This window comes from Oxyura jamaicensis, chromosome 2 (assembly GCF_011077185.1).
Source record: "Oxyura jamaicensis isolate SHBP4307 breed ruddy duck chromosome 2, BPBGC_Ojam_1.0, whole genome shotgun sequence".
NCBI classification, from domain to species: domain Eukaryota; kingdom Metazoa; phylum Chordata; class Aves; order Anseriformes; family Anatidae; genus Oxyura; species Oxyura jamaicensis.
This window is the reverse complement of record NC_048894.1, coordinates 7649741-7665749: the sequence shown is the minus strand read 5'-3', so window position 1 is coordinate 7665749 and position 16009 is coordinate 7649741. Positions and strand designations below refer to the sequence as shown.

The 16009-nt window shown below is 40.1% G+C and overlaps 1 protein-coding gene across 1 annotated transcript in view; it reads right to left on the bottom strand.

Annotated features, from left to right (window-relative positions):
- The window catches only part of DPP6 (dipeptidyl peptidase like 6), a 551821-nt gene extending 548767 nt beyond the window's left edge, over positions 1-3054 (bottom strand). Inside the window, exon 1 of the mRNA XM_035317871.1 lies at positions 2850-3054. Within this exon, the coding sequence (XP_035173762.1) occupies positions 2850-2909 (60 nt within the window). The 5' untranslated portion in view covers positions 2910-3054. The remainder of the gene's footprint in view (positions 1-2849) is intronic.
- Between the last annotated feature and the right edge of the window lie 12955 nt (positions 3055-16009).

Here is a 16009-nt window from a genome sequence, read left to right as displayed (position 1 = left end):
AAAAAAAAAAAAAAAAAAAAAAAAAAAAAAAAAAAAAAAGAGCATTAGAAACCGTATGTACACCAACTATTTCTCAAAAATAGTTCTCTCTAACAAACAAATTGCAGCCTTTCAATAGAAACTGCTTGTTTCTTAGAGATAGATCTTGGTTAAAACAGGTAAAAGTTATTACATGGAAATGTCTGTAAACCATACATGTTTTAGGGGGCATGCATTACTACAGTTTGAAATTACAACCAAGCTAGTCACTTAAGGCCTTTAACAGTATCCCTCTCTAAAATGTTGTCTCCACTGCTCATCACAACTGTGCAAAGCTGTAAATCTTTCAGAGGAAAGTTGGAGCCTGAGTGCTTATTGCCTAGCGAGAGGAAAAATCAAGTGAAGACAGGAAGAAGAGTGACCTTGACCCAGTGACTTAGCAACTGCATCTCTTAAGATGACACAATGTGCTAACGTATTTTGGGAGAAGGAAAAAGAACAACATATTTCACAAGCAGAGGAAATAACGGTGCTTGACTTGCAATGGATTTCCACCTCACACTATTTGCACAAACCATCCCTTCTTGCAAATACCCCAGCTCTCACACATCGCTGCTGCTTCCCTACCAAAACCATCCAGTTCTTTTGGGAGTTTATTCAACACTTCTTTTCCCCCATTCCCTCCCAAACTCTATGCAGCCCGGGATGGTCTGTGGACAGCCCGTGTTGTACTTATATCCATGTGCTGACTGGGTTGATGAGACAGGGCAAGTGGAGATAAGGGATGATTTCTCCCTGCCTCTTCCCTTGAGCAGGTTAAATAGTTATTCTTCTCTACAAAGCAATTGATTTCCATGCCACTTGTAGAAAGTTGATGTTTGCAACACTTCCATGGTTCTGTCTATTTTGATTAAAGCTAGCCAGTGAGTTCAAAAGTTAGGAGATCAAGAAAGCCAGAGAAGTTTGGTTTGTTTATTTTATTATTATTATTATTTTATTATTATTATTATTTTATCCCCCTCCCCCCAAAACAAACAAACAAACAAAAAAAACAAACAGACATTAAACATCTCACAAGCATCTCCGTGCTTCAGAAGTCAGTGTCACAAAACACTTAGTTATTTTGCCTCTTGTCTAGTCCACCACAGACCTTTTTCAGATGTTTTTCTTTTTTGGTTCTATTTTATATATGCTCAAATTTCTAAGCTCTGCAAGGTTTTCTTGCAAATAAATCAGTCATCCATGGAGCTTACTGTGTTTTAATTAAAAACATGAAACCATCAATCATGTCAATCTTCTGATTTAAAAAAAAAAGAAAAAAAAAAGTATTTTTATTTCCAAAGGAAAAAAATATACATTTACTACAATGTCTGAAAATAAGATGAGGATGTCTTCAAGACAAATACAAAGGTATCAGTTATCATGTGCTAAGAATATACACATTTGAGCCTCATCTCTTCCTTCCGTACTAAAGCGTTAGGTCAGCAGCTTGATAAAATAAATTATTACTGACTTGCAATAACCTTACCTGCTCAACCCAAAACTCACAGAAAACCAGAAAGTTCAAAGAAAGGAGGCCCAACTTTGAAATTACAGGAAGATCCATGGAGGACCTTCAGTTTAAGGCCCTCAAATTATGCAAATTGCTTATGAATGGGTTTCACTACAAATATATGATTAGTCATGGAGCTAAGTAAATAACTTCAGCAGACTCATTTAATCTGTTTGTGTACTTCCACAGCCCTCATCATGTACCATCTTTTAATGCTCACATAGATGCAGGACAAGTGGGTTTAATCCCTAAAACATCATATGAGAAAAGTGGACTAACTGAATTCATTTTACAGGAGTATGGGGTACATCGGTGTGCCTAAGAGTTGGCAAACTCTCCCAAAAAGGGCTGTACTGATTGAACAGGATGCTGCCAAATAGGTGAGCAGCAGCACTGGCATTTCAAACACCATCACCACATCAAGTCTAGAAAACAGAACACAAAACTGGTATTAAGAGGTAAAATAAAAAAGAAGCTAACAGCACCATTTCTGGTGAAACATAAATTTTGCATTTCTTTACGGTGCACCCCATTAGCTGACATGAAAAGATGTTTCTCTACAAAATGCTAGCCTTACAAAGGCATTTGAAATCTTTGGGGAAAAAGAGTCAAACAAGAATTCCCCCACACCCCCCCAATAGAAGTACAAACATTGAAATATACTTTGAAGAGTTGTAGAAGAAGCACCAACAGAATTACCTACAAGAGGCACGCTAATTTACCCAACTCTCCTTTAACATTACACCAGACCAGTGTTGTAAAGGCAAACGCAAGGGCCATGCTCATTAATACCAGAAAAGGCTAGTGCAAATTTGATCTGAATCAGGTGCGAGAACGCCATTCCATTTCCGTTGGATTCAGCAGAGCGCACAATCAGGTGTTTTATCCCTGCTATTATTTTTTTCTCCAGATGCTGGCTATGCAAACATACTGTGGCAAGAAGCAAAACAGCAGCTACAGACGCACCTGACCGCACACTGCACACTGGCACTAATCTTTACCTTCACATTATTTTAACCCCTTAGAAGCAGGAGCGCCAGCCGGGACAGGTCCAGCGGTGATGCTACGAGGCCGCAGTGTCCTCGCTCCCTACAACCCCTCTTCGGCACCTCCCGGAGCCGCAGCCTAAAGGGCGTGAACCTGGCCGTAAGCCCCGAGCTGGAGGGAGCCAGGGAAGGAGGGATGCTCAAGTTGGCGAAGTGCAGGACCGGAAGGATGCTGCCCCGGGGCAGGGAGAGCTACTCCCAGCCACAGGTTTAGGGTCAGGGCTGCTGCCCGGGAGCAGCCGAGGGGGAGCAGGGCAGTTTACCGGTCTTACCTTGGGCCCTTTGCCGCCGGAGCAGCGAACGTTGTTGGTCACCCCGGCCGTCTGGTTCATGCTGGGGCCGGCCGGGAAAGTTGGGCTGGGGGGGCTCTGCGCCCCGCCGGGAGGATGGACAGGGCGGGCTGCCCCCGCACCGGGACTTCGCCCCCGGCTGCAGGGCTTAGCGAGCTGGCTTCCCGGCTTCCCAGCTCCAAACCCAAACCCAAAGCAAACCCCCCCTTCCCCACCCGGCCGCTTCTTTCCCCCGCCCTCCAAAAGCAGAGGCGAGGCGAGCGCAGCTCTGCCCGCCCCCTGCACTCCGGGGCCGCCGCGGCGGCGGGGGGGAACGCGCAGCTCCGCGCCCCTCTCCCCGCACAGCCCCCCTGCCAAGGGTTTATCCTGCTCTTCCCCCCTACCCCGTGACGGACACTGAGAAATCGCGTTAAAAACCTCAAGGCTTCCACCAAGATTGAAGATTTTTTATTTATTCATTTAGTTATTTATTCGTCCTCCCCTCTTTCGGTGCTCAGGGGGGTTAAGCCAGCTGTTGGCAGTTGAAGAAAAGGTGGGTTGTGTTTTGCTGGAGAGACGTTTATTTTCTAGTAAGCTATGAAATTTACGTCTTACTTTTTTGTTTGCTTTTGGTAGCATTCTTCTTCCAGGGGTTCTGGAGTTAAGGGGTTTTCAGAGGAAGGGGGGACTGTGCAGCCAACTATACTTTGCTGGTAAAAAAATGGTGTTTAGGTTAAAAAAAAAAATAAAAAAAGTAAATAAAAATCCACATCACAAGTCATGATCCAAACACATTCTGCTAGCCCAGTTCCAGCCCTCCAGTTCAGCCCATGAAGCCAGATGCTGCCCCTTCTGTTCTCGCAACAAAAACTTGTAAAATCCAGTTTGCAAAACAGGGGAAAGAGCATTAAATAAACAAAAGCCCTACCTCTGAGTAAGATCTGCCTAACCAAGACTAAGCATGCACGTTTCATCTTATGAAATTGTTTTGTTTTCCTAAGGATTCAACTATCCAATCAGATTAATGAAGACATTTTTGGTGCGTTTCTATTACATACTTACAAAACTTTAAATAAATAAGCTCCTTCCTGGGTGTTGCTTCTTTCTTCAGGGAAGCAAGTGTGGGCCACAGTGGAGTGCCTAACGGAAAGCAGAAGTGCCTGTGTTGCTCACCAAGCACCAGAGCCAATGCTGCTTTGGAGAATCCCAGATCCTCCAGTTCTGAAGGGTATGCATCCCATCACATGCTTAACTGGCTAAATCTCCTATCTTCTTGGCTAGAACAGGCTTAGAGAGACTGTTATGGAAGCCGATAGCAGAAGTGTAGTTAAAAGGTAAATTTAATTAGAGCCATAAGCCTTTAAGCTCCAATGTAGGAGAGAGGTCCCAAAGCCTTTGTGTTGTCAGTCTTCCATCCATGGCAGGATGGCTGCATTTTTGATGTGCCACCGTGGCATTATAGTCTCGTGGGAGTTTTTTGTGCTGGGCACACAGATGTCCCTGGAATATTCGCAGTTATATGAACATGCAGAACAGTTTTCAAAAGAAGAGCTAGGCAAGCAAAACTGCCCAAGGAGATGCATGGCAAACACTTCTGACCACTACAAGGAATGGGGGAAAAATCTGATCTCTTATTCTACCTCTCAAGCCAAGTTCTTCAGGAAAAAAAGGAAAAATAAAAAAATAAAAAAAAATAAAAAGAAAAAAATAATAATAATAATAATTAAAAAAAAAAAAAAAAGTTCCTGCCTAGGAATTCTCTTCCTTACACAACAAACCCTTTGCATCATACAAACTGATAAACTGATCATAGGAGTGTCACCCCATGCTTGTTCAGCACAGGTTTGTCTTGAAGCAAAGCAGGATAGGAGAGATAACACTCTATTACCATTTCCAAAGAGTAACTCCCTGTTCCCTCCACAGCCAGTCCACTAGAGCAGGCAGGGAGCCTATTTTTACCACAGGGCAAAGTTTGCCTTATGCCCTGGCAAGAAGGAAGAGCCAGGGAGTCTCCCTTTTCCTCTCCTTTTTCCACTTAATGCCTGCCCAGAGTCCCATCTGCAGGAACCCCCATTCTCCCTTGAAATTGAGAAAAACCTTACAGCATTGGACCTCATTTATACATGGGAAAGAACAGCTTCTAGTTAGGTTAGTGGGGAAAACGCACTTGCTTTCAGAAATATGAGTTAGCTTGTTGATATTTATTAACCCTTGGGGAAAAAAAAAAAAAAAAAAAAAAAAAAGACTACTTAATGAATAGTGGAAGTGCAGCCTTTGAAATTCAGGAAATATCGATTCAATTGCAAACTCTGCCCAAGACTATATGATCTCAGGGGAAAGACAAAAATTAACAGAGAATAAAAATAATAAATTAAACAAACAAACAAACAAAAAATACATCTGCCATTAGTGAGATGGGATGATACCACCTCTGCCCACCCACTTTATAGCTCCCTTAAAGCCGGACATGCCCATGCAGTCCTACAGGGTCCAGCATAATTTATCCCTTGTTTCAGCAAAGGCCCCTAAGTACCGCAGAAAAACAAATGTGAAATCATTACAGTCTGTTGTTCTTTACACTAAATTGTTTTATATATCTAGAAAAGTACAGACAATGCCACGAGCTGCACAAAGTTTTAAAGTACATATGAGAATTGTAAGTGATTTATAGATTAGTATTTGAAGACAGTTCAGTGAAGTGTGAAGGAACAACAATATACTGTCATATAAGCTACAGCATATAAACATCCCTCGGCATTTTACACTTTGAAAAGGATTATACATAAGCTCAACTGAGAAGAGTATTAAGAAGGAATCTCAGTCATACTTTTTGGGAACATTTACTAAGACAGCTAATCTCTCTTTGGAGCTGAGCTAAAGCTATGCAAAATGGATACAGGGAAATTCACACAATCATGACATAAGATTAAAAAAAATAAAGCTAAAACTATATCATAGAATTTTAATAGTGTTGAGTGTGTTTTTTTTATGAGTTCTTCAAATTTATACTTCACAGATAAACTATGTAAAACTGAAACAAAATAAAAATAAGAGATTTACATATTTATTCTGTCTCTACAGTTTGAGCCTTTTGGAGAAACACCTAGTGTCACAAATCTCAATATTAAACAGCAGGACTGCAAACCATTAAATTCAACTAGTTTAAAGTTCCAGCTCAGAATTAGGTGAAATATGCCCTCATGTTTATAAGTTGTTTCTGGGAGCCTGTTTTGATCTAAATTTGAGCTGAACGGGGCATAGTATCACTGCTCTATGAACTCCAGGGGCTTCCAAGTTTTTGCAATAATATGGCAAAGACATAATACTTTAATTTTCCTTTTTTTGACATTTACAGTAGAAAGCTGCCCAGGGTAGTCTAAAACTCAATATTTTACCACTCTGCAATTTTTGGCATCACCTGTGATGTAACCAGGAGGGCAGATCCATTTTGTACAGGTCAAAAAGCACAGCACAGAACCACAGAGAGTCTAATATGAACTTGCACAAAAGTCAAAGTGTTGCAGAAATTGTGAAGAGTCACCTAGGCAGAGAAACATGATTAAAAGCATGGTTTAAGGAAAATGTTTAGAAAGATAAGAAGTCAACATGAAGCAAGCACAGAGAAGTTGAGAGCACAGGAGATGAGGAGGATGTGAAAATTGAGACCATGGAGTGCTAAAGAACACAATTCTAAAAATCAATGCAATGATGGATCAGGAACAAATGCAAAAAGCACAGCACGGGAAGGCTATAATTAGATGATTTAGTCATAGCCAGAAGCCTGACTGAGCTTTTTGAATCCACTGAAGTGGACACAGTTAATGCAGAGTTTGGCTTGATCATTACAGTTCTCATGACAGCAACACAGGGAGGCTCAAAACATCCTTTAGTCTCTCTTAAGGCAATACAGGTAAAAAAAAAAAAAAAAAAAAAAAAAATCAGTACCTACAGGGTACCCTCACCCTACAGAAAAATTCTGCATGTGGATGAGGCTGAGCATCTCCTAGTGCAGTTGCACTGCTGGGACCAACTGACATTGACTCAGGAAAATGCTGAAGAGCAGGAATAACCCCATCAGCACTTGAACCTGTTCTGTCCACACTGCATTCAATGGCTCTGCATTGAAATTGCAAACAGCTGCTCTCCAAACTCACTTCTTACCACTACCAGAAGTGAGGGTTAATCAAAGCTAGTCTAGTGATGGGAAAAGTTAACTTTAAGTTAACAGAGCTATCTATGTGGACTTCCAGGCTTTGTGAACAGGCAGGGAAAGAGGTGTCCTAAGTTCCCCCAAAAGCTTGAGCATGAGCAGAGATTCAACAGACTACCAGGACTTATCCATGCTGACTCTAACTTAGGGTAAACATCAAGCTGATGCTGCCCTCTCAGAGCCCATCTTGGTCTGGTAATCTTCCCCCTCAAAGCTCAGATTTCAGTGCTGACATGAGGGCATTTAGAGCTAGCGCACAGCGTCTTTGCAGTCCCTTGGCGGCTGCGGTGATGACAGGCTGTAAATCCATTCCTGAAAGAGGTCAACCCAGTGAGAACCTCAGAAGCATGTGAGAGCCACATGTTTTTGGTATCGTTCTTCTCCTAGCATGCTGAAAACAGCTCATGTGGTCACCAAGCCTGTCCTGTCTCCTCAGTTACATTTTCCAACTCTTCTTTTGCTTGTTGTTCACCCAAGACAAGCAGGAAAAGGGGGGCTTAAAAAGCTAGCAGCAACTAATAACACAGATGCTGGACCTCTCAGCTTGCCCAAATATCACCCCACCTTTCCCTGCCCACTTATCTCAGCCTGCCATACTAATTCAGGAGGTAGTAGAGGTACTAGGAGCTCAAATGCTTGAGCACTAGCATGGTATCTGGGATCTGGGCTACACCAGGGCTCTAAGACTTTGGAGGAAGGACAGCAGACTAGATTTGATAAAAAACTTCAATGGAACCAAAATAAGTTAGTTAGAAAACAGCCAATCTCACTTTGGTGTTCAGTACCTCCAACAGGCTTCTAAATTCTGTGGGCACTAGGGATGCACAGAAAGCCCCATTCTGTAGCCTACATTCCTTGAAACCAATTAACTTGTCCAGCAAAGAAATCAGGTTTCATAAGGCTAAAGAGCACATGCCCAGGATGAAACTCATATACATTAAGGGCATTTTCTTGGTATGTCTGCATTTTGTACCTGCTTCTGTAACTGCAATGTATTTTACATTACATAGCTGCTGGGTAAGCAGTCCTTAGATAAGTTAACACTCCCAGGTGAATGCCCTATTAGGAATGTTTTAAGCATGGCATTATTAAATCATAATTTACTCATCTAATTTAGTCTACTAGGTCTCCTTATTGAGGAATGTTATTCATCAGTACCACTCTAGCTCTCACTCTAATTTATTTATACTTAATGGCCTTTCAAAAACATCTCTCCACATTACTTTCAGGCTCAAGAATATATATGGGATATTAAATCATATCATGATATAGGATGTTACAAAAATATTGCATAATTTATACAGATTATAAACATAAGAAAAATCATCCAATGAACCCTGCCATGAAGTGTTCTTGAGGCTAGATTAAGGCTATATGAGGCCTTCTAATTTAATAAATCAATGAGAAAATTTCATTCACATTTCACCTTTGCAAAAGAAACAAGCTGTCTAAAGCAGATAAAAGATTGGTATATGTGTATTGAAAATGAGTATCTTCCTAAAGCTCTGGTACCACCTTCTACAAATGGGTGAAAGAGAATTCTGCAACGATGCCATAATCTTGCTGTCCACAAGATGGTGCAATATTTTGGCCATGCATTGGGTGACAAGTTCAAAGAGCCTTTCTGACCCTTCAGTAATCACCGGTTAGATATTTTGAAACTTCGTGTCACTTTTGACAGCCAATATGTACACAATCCATTTAAAAAAAAAAAAATAATAAAAGCTCTATTTGAGAATTCTTTGGAGAAAGTTTTTCATTAGAGCAAGTCAAAGGAATTTTTTCCTCATTAAAAAAAAAAAAAAGATTTGGGAAGAAAAAAATAATCCAAGTTTTCACAGGAATGTTTTAATTGAGTACAGGATTCAAAATATGTCATAATAAGTGTAAAAGTGGTTGGAAAGATTTCTTCAGATTTTCATAGGAGCAATAATTCAAGCCCATTTTGCTGGACTTCTCAGTTTCATTTATTCTCTTGTGATGTTTAGCAATCATCTTTTGGAAAGGAAACATTCGACCTAGCCCAAGGTCTGCAGTCCCTCTGTGAATCCTGAACAACAGAGAAGGATAAAGGGACTTGTATTCACAAAACCAGATTATTTATTTATTTATTAAGATTTAACAGTCTTTTCAAGTAAGAATGTTAAGACTTTCAATAATAATAATAATAATAATAACAACAATAAGTCTTGCTCATCCCCTATAAAAATGATCTGGAGTGGGATAAAATCCATTTTGCCCTTATTGAGTTGAAAACATAATATTTATCACAGGTCTATTTTGATGGAAAATTCAAAAGCAGCCTTAGTTTTCATTTTTGTTCTGTGTGAACTACTTTTTAGCATGAAGGATGTGCAACATGCAGTATCCCCAGGGCAAGTAAAACATTTACTTAAATGGAAAAAGAATAGCAAAAAAAAAGGAGATGTTTTAAGCCAAGATTCTTGAAAACAGATGAGTTACTTTGAATGCTTCAGTTACCTTCCTCATTTTCACAAAGTGCTAGCCATGAGCTTCCACTCCCTAAAATCAGGTGCTTTTAAGACAACTTGCATTAGGCTCCTGTAGAATAGCTGCTTCTGAATTCATTGCATTTTAACTGTTTATTTGGGCAACCTGCAGTGGAAATCAAGGTAGAGGATGAGCAAGGTAAGACCTAATAGCTTACAGCATGTACCTCCAGTTTGTGGAGGCCTATATGACAGCCCCCAAAAGAAAGCCAGTCCCCATACCTCCACCTGGGCAGGCCTTTCTGGTGAGAAAGAACTTTCCCTTCCCTTTATCCTCCTCAACTTGACTTAGAAGAGAAAGTTCAAAAATTAAATGATTCAAAATGATTCAGTTCAAAACTCATATAATTTGCTGTAAAATTACCATGTGAACATTTGTGCATTTGTTAGTCAGTGGCAGAAACCCTCCTTTAACTCTGTGTAAAATCTGGCTGGGAACACCTCATTGTCTTCCAAGGCATGCTGTTAAAAGCTCCAGATTTTACAAGAAGGCAGGGGAGGGAAAAAATTAGAAGTTCAAGTATTTTAAACTCTGGTATTTGAAAACCACACTCAGGTGCACAGAAACACAAATAACCTGGTGAATCTCACATTAGCCAGAGGGATGAAGGATTTACTAGGTCAGTTTGGTACAGTTGTGATTAACATGCGGTGAGCCAGAGTGGAATATCCATTGTGCCTCATTTCAGTACTGTGATATAACCCAAATCAGTGGCCTAAGCCTTGGGATAGAGCCCTAGATTAATGTCCCATACCTACTGTGGCTACCACAAACTCTAAAGTCAAAGAGCCTAAAAGCATATTTCTAGAGAACACTGCAGGAGGCCCTTGAAACAACATGGAACTGAAATCAACAAACTATCATTTAACGTTTGCAGTAATTGCCCAGGAATCCACTCTCTCTTCCATCTACCATTTCTTAAGCATTTTACCTTGTACTGTCAGTATAAATTTCACTGGCTTGCAAATAATTTACACAAGATGTTGTTGAAGCCCCCATGTACACCATCAGTAATTCAGAAATAAGAGAAAAGTTATTCCTTACCACTGACACTTGGAAAAACAAACAACAACAACAAACACAAAACAGAAGAAAAAAATACAGGAAGAACTCAGACACAAGATACACATTGACAACCATTACTGAAACACTAAAGACTTTGCTAACACCAATGTTGTGCTTTGCAAAACAAGTCTAGCTGCTGAAAAATAGTTATGACTGCTGAAACCTAATGGACAGAAAAATCAGGAGTAAATGAGGTGTATTAATTTTGTATAGAAAGACAAGCCTTAGTCAGGTCTTCCTTCCCCCTTCAGCAACAGTGCACTAGAGGGCAGGATTTGGCCTTGAATGCACATCTGGGGGAAAGTGTTGCTTACCTCCTGCATTGGATGGATGGCTGTGCTGAACAAAAAGATGGATTTGGGGATCCTCTAACACAAATGGGGCTGGCAGCTCATGTTCTATATTGTAATGCCAAATCTGAGCTTTAAGATAGACCCTGAAAGGTATGAGAAGATGATGTGTTTCACTAGTTAAAATCTTTTTGTGTTATATAGTTCAATGCTCCTAAGACTTTCTGGAGCTGTGGAGTTTCAGGGATGATCTCACAAGAGTTCAAACACAGCTTACGGTGGAAAGAGTTAGCTGTTCATCCACTGAATGTAACACCCTATGTATCTTATGGTCCATATGTTCTTACTGAAGCCTGTCTTTAGTTATGTATTAGTCATAGAATAGTTTGGGTTGAAAGGGACCATAACAACCATAAAATCCCAACCCCCCTGCCATGATCACAGACACCTCCCACCAGCTCAGGTTGCCCAAAGCCCCATCCAATCTGGTCTTGAAAATTTCCAGGTTTGGGGCATCTACAGCTTCTCTGAGAAACCTGTGCCAGTGCCTCACCACCTTATAGTGAAGGATTTCTTCCTTATATTTCATGTAAATCTTTTAGTTTAAAGCTATTACTCCTTGACCTATCGCTAGACTTCCTCATAAGTCATGGACTAATGTTTAATGAAATAGAGCTGTCAGCATATTCTCTTTCTTCTCATCCTCATCTCCCATTCCTCAGGTTAACCTGGTCATTACCCTGCACCTGGTTTCCTCCCTCCCTCTGCTCTTCAGCTGCAATCACTACAGTGCTCACCTGTGGTCAGAAAGTTACCATGGAACATCTAACCTAACCATTGTCAGGGACAGGTGTGTTAGTTGTGTCAAGCCTATGGTCTTCCAAAAAAAACAAACCAACCAAAAAAAAAAAAAAAAAAAAAAAATGAGGCTGCAATCAGCCCTTGGATTATTTGTGCTTCAGGTCAATTGGAATACAATGAGGTAACATCTTCAGGCACCCCAGTACCATCTCAGAGTTAATAGTTTCTATATAGTCTGCTGCCAAAGGCTGTCAGACATCAGTAAAAGCAGTTTTACCTAAAAGTACCCTCACAGGGCAAAAACCAAAAACACAAATTACAACATACCCTATTTAACAGGGCATTTCAGCCTCCAAGTCTATTGTTGGTCTGGTTTAGTGGCTTTGTGTGTTGCAGATTTGTTTGTGTGTTTTTAAACCAGGCTATGTTATCTCTGCAGGTATAGTTGTTAACCTGTGGTATTGCAGTGTGGGAACAGCTTTTAGTAGCCTGAGAAGACAAGCGAGGTAGCCCACAGCACATACATTCAAGAGAGTTCACAAGCAGTGAGAGAAAACCTTTGAAAAAACAGATTTTCCCTGCATCAACCGCAGCAAATGAAGCAAACATTGCTAAAGCCATTACCAGAAGAATTAGTGGTGTTGCTGTGCAAGTGTTAGCAGCTTTTCTATTTTTTTTTCCCTTCCTGGTTGCTTTCTGATGTCTTTATCAAAATGACTACAGAAAAAAAAGTTCTTCTATATGGACTTTTATTTAAAAGAGCAGAACATGTAGGAACACAGGGAAAACTTGACAAGAATGCTCTCGTTAACTTAAATAGATCGATACTAAACAGCCAGCTACTTTGAACCATAGACTCTGTCTAGGCTCTCCCCACCTTACTTCCATATAAGAGATCAATGAAGAATAATTTGTACTCTAACACATTGTAGGAACTCAAACAAATTCATCACAATAAGATGAAAAAGCTTGCAACACAGACAACACCTAATTCTAATTAATATTAAGGGGATGTTGTCTAGTCTTTTAAACCAAAAACTAAGTGTAGTTTGTGTACTTAAAGTTGTAAAACCTCATAAGGAATATGGTCTCTGTTAATTACAGTCTTCTGGGAAGGGAACGGGGGAAATTAAGTTGATCCTTTTAGTGATGAATTATTCAAAATGAAAAAAATATAAACAATTGACTGCAGCATTAGAGTCAAGCCCTACACATTGGTGGTTCTATAGCAACGCACACATACTCTTAATTTGACAAATAAATTAAGCCACTGGGGTGCTCTTGCTGACATGTTACATTTAGAATTAATCAGTGCAGGACTGATTGGGAGGTATGTTATTAAGAAAGTTGTTACAAATATAAAACTCTCATTTTCCTCATTAAAAGTTTGGCAGAAACAACGCCCAGCATTAGCGATCATTGCAAGTGCACACTGAATTGTGAAAGATCTAGGTTCAAGTTGTTGTTTTAAAGCCACCATATCCAGCCTTACATCCTATTCAGGAAATATTTCTGGTAAGGCCATCTCAAGAATAAGTCTATAGAATGGTAAAATAAAAAAGAGATCAGAATTTCTACATATACTGTATACAATGCCGTTAAGATCTTAAAAATGTAGGTAGTATGCATAGACAATCTAAGTTTTTGGGTCAAAGACTACGAAAAATGACTCAGCACATATATTTATTTAATGTTATAATCAGTAATGCAACTGCTGTAGTCCACATCAAGTTCTTAAAAACAGAGATCTTAAATTGCATTCTAGAAATCATCCACAAAAGTCATCACAAAGAAAACAAACATGCTGAAGGGAAAATGAGATAAAAATTGAATCCCACCAAACAAAAGCTACCACATGAACCTTTCTCCAGATTGCTTCTCCCACCCCCCACATTCACTTTTCTCCCCACAATTGATTTTTTGTCCTTGAAAAAAAACAATACACATCTTCCAGGCTAATTAAAGATCTTCATATTTCCTCACACAGCAGGCAGCACAGCTCACATAAAATGTTTTTGTGGAAATTAGTGAAGGACAAACATGAAGGAAATCACAAGAGAGAGCCTCATGAACATAAAAGAAGCAAAGACCAGGTTCTTAGGAATGGAGCTTTCTGGTCTTCAAAATAGGACAAGGCTCAGCTGAAACATTTGTTCCGATTGGGGTGTTTGTAACAGCTGTCCTCCATTTAGGTTCTCTAGTAGGGGCTGACTTCATGCTGCAGCCCTTTCCTCAGAGAGGAATTACTGTGGTTCCAATCCCTCCTCTCCTAGGCTATTTTCAGGAATCTTGTAATAACTCTGAGACTCTTAACTCTCCATCCAATTGGGTTTAAAATGGCCAGTCCCTTGAAAAGGTTTTAGGAAGTAACAGACCAATGCATATGTAAAAGCAGAGACGTGCACCCAGACATGCACAGTATGGACATTTATAAATAGATACAACTGAGTTGAAGGATCAGCCATGTGTCTGTTGGTAACTATCTCATTTATTCTCAAGATGTTAATTCCTGATGAACACTGATACAGATTTATTGTGAGTTTCAGTAGGTGATTTCAGTTCCAGCCTTGTTATACAATATTACTAAGTTTCTTATACATATGACAAAGTCATATTCTATATAATTTGACATCTAGCGGACAATCAATCTTACTCGGTCTTACCTTTGGAGTTGTGGAGTAGAAGAAATGTAAACTGCAGATCATCCTCTGATTGTTTTTAAGTTTCATTAAAAATAAATAAATAAATAAAAATTATTCAGGCATTAAAATTAAGCAGTTTTTAGCTGTTAGCTATTGCTGCTCAAGTGCAATGTTTGGCATTTCTGTGAACTCAGTAAACTGAATGAGGCAAAGGGTGGCAACTGAACAGGAAGACCTTTATACTGTAAATGTTTATTAGGGTACAGAAAAAGAAGGTTAAACTTACAGGGCAATCTGATTTGGGGTCAAATCATGTAGTCAGAAATTAGGACCTTAAAGAGTCTATGAATAGAAAAATAAAAAGATTGAAGAGAGGATTCAGTCACTTCTTATATTTGTGTCAGGAGTAGATTGAAATTCAACAGATTTTTCTTACTGGATTAGCACCGTTTTCTTAAAAAAAAATGTAGGTACACTGCAGTATGTATGTATAAAAGCACTGGCTTTACATTTTTGTTGCAGTCTGATTGGTAAGAAGGCTTTAGTGGAGTGTTAAATTGACTTATTTTTTATAAGGTCTGGGAAGTGGCAGACTAGAATTTTCTCCCCTCTAATTCTGTTTTCCTCATAGTTTTGATCTGGTTTTACCTGTGGATTGATTTTCTCTGGCAGATAGATTTGCCTGACATCTGATTCTGCCCAGCTAAGAGAACACTTCAATCACCACTGCACCTAACCTCTCGCCTTGCAATTGTCAGTGTATTTACCCTCAAAGATGCTATTTTCCCCTGTTAGAGAGGGGTAATGGAGACACTGAGGATACGATCCAAAGAAAGCCGCAACACTCACTGCTGTCCTCTCACCCAACTCTGGAGTTAGTGAAAGGCAGGGTATCTCTGAATGTTAAAAATCCCAATGTACCTCAGGTTCTCTGTGGGGAATCAGGAGAACTGCCTGGGGAACATGGAAAAAGTTGTTTTTGTCCATCCACCTCACCCTCTGGGCTGATGGGCATCTTGCTGAAGCTGGCTTGTAAAAAAAAAAAAAAAAACAAAAAACATGCATCAGAAGCTGACTCCTTCAAAATCAGCTTGAGTTGTGAGTGTGGTTTCCATGTTTCAGAAATAACCAGCTTCTTAAAGCACTCCACCAGGACCAGGTGGAATTGAGTTTGCCTCTCTTTTACCACAGAGGATTATGGGCACATCCCCTATCCCAATGCTAGAGATCAACCTGGGGTGTGCATAGGTTTTCTGAGGGGGCAGCAAGGTCTGGGTAGCAAGGAAGTCATTCTCATTTGCTCTTGTTGCAGCTTCTCTGTTGCATTTTGAATAAAGATCCTCCACACAAAGATCATGGCCTTTGTGTGCCTGTTGGTCTGGGCACTTGCTTGCAGAAGGAGAGGCCATTAGCTTGCTTGCTTGGTAGGTAGTAAAGGCTTTAATGTGCTCAGAGGCGATGCTGGTGCTTTGTGGCTACTGAATGATCCGACACAGGGTGTGATACATAAGACTTGCCACTACTGCAGCATATCCTTCATAAGGCAGTATTGATCTCTGTTGTATTTCTCATGGAAAGAATAGAGCTCAGAACTCAATCTCAAATAGACGAAGGTGATGCATTAAGTGCTTGAACTGTGGAGAG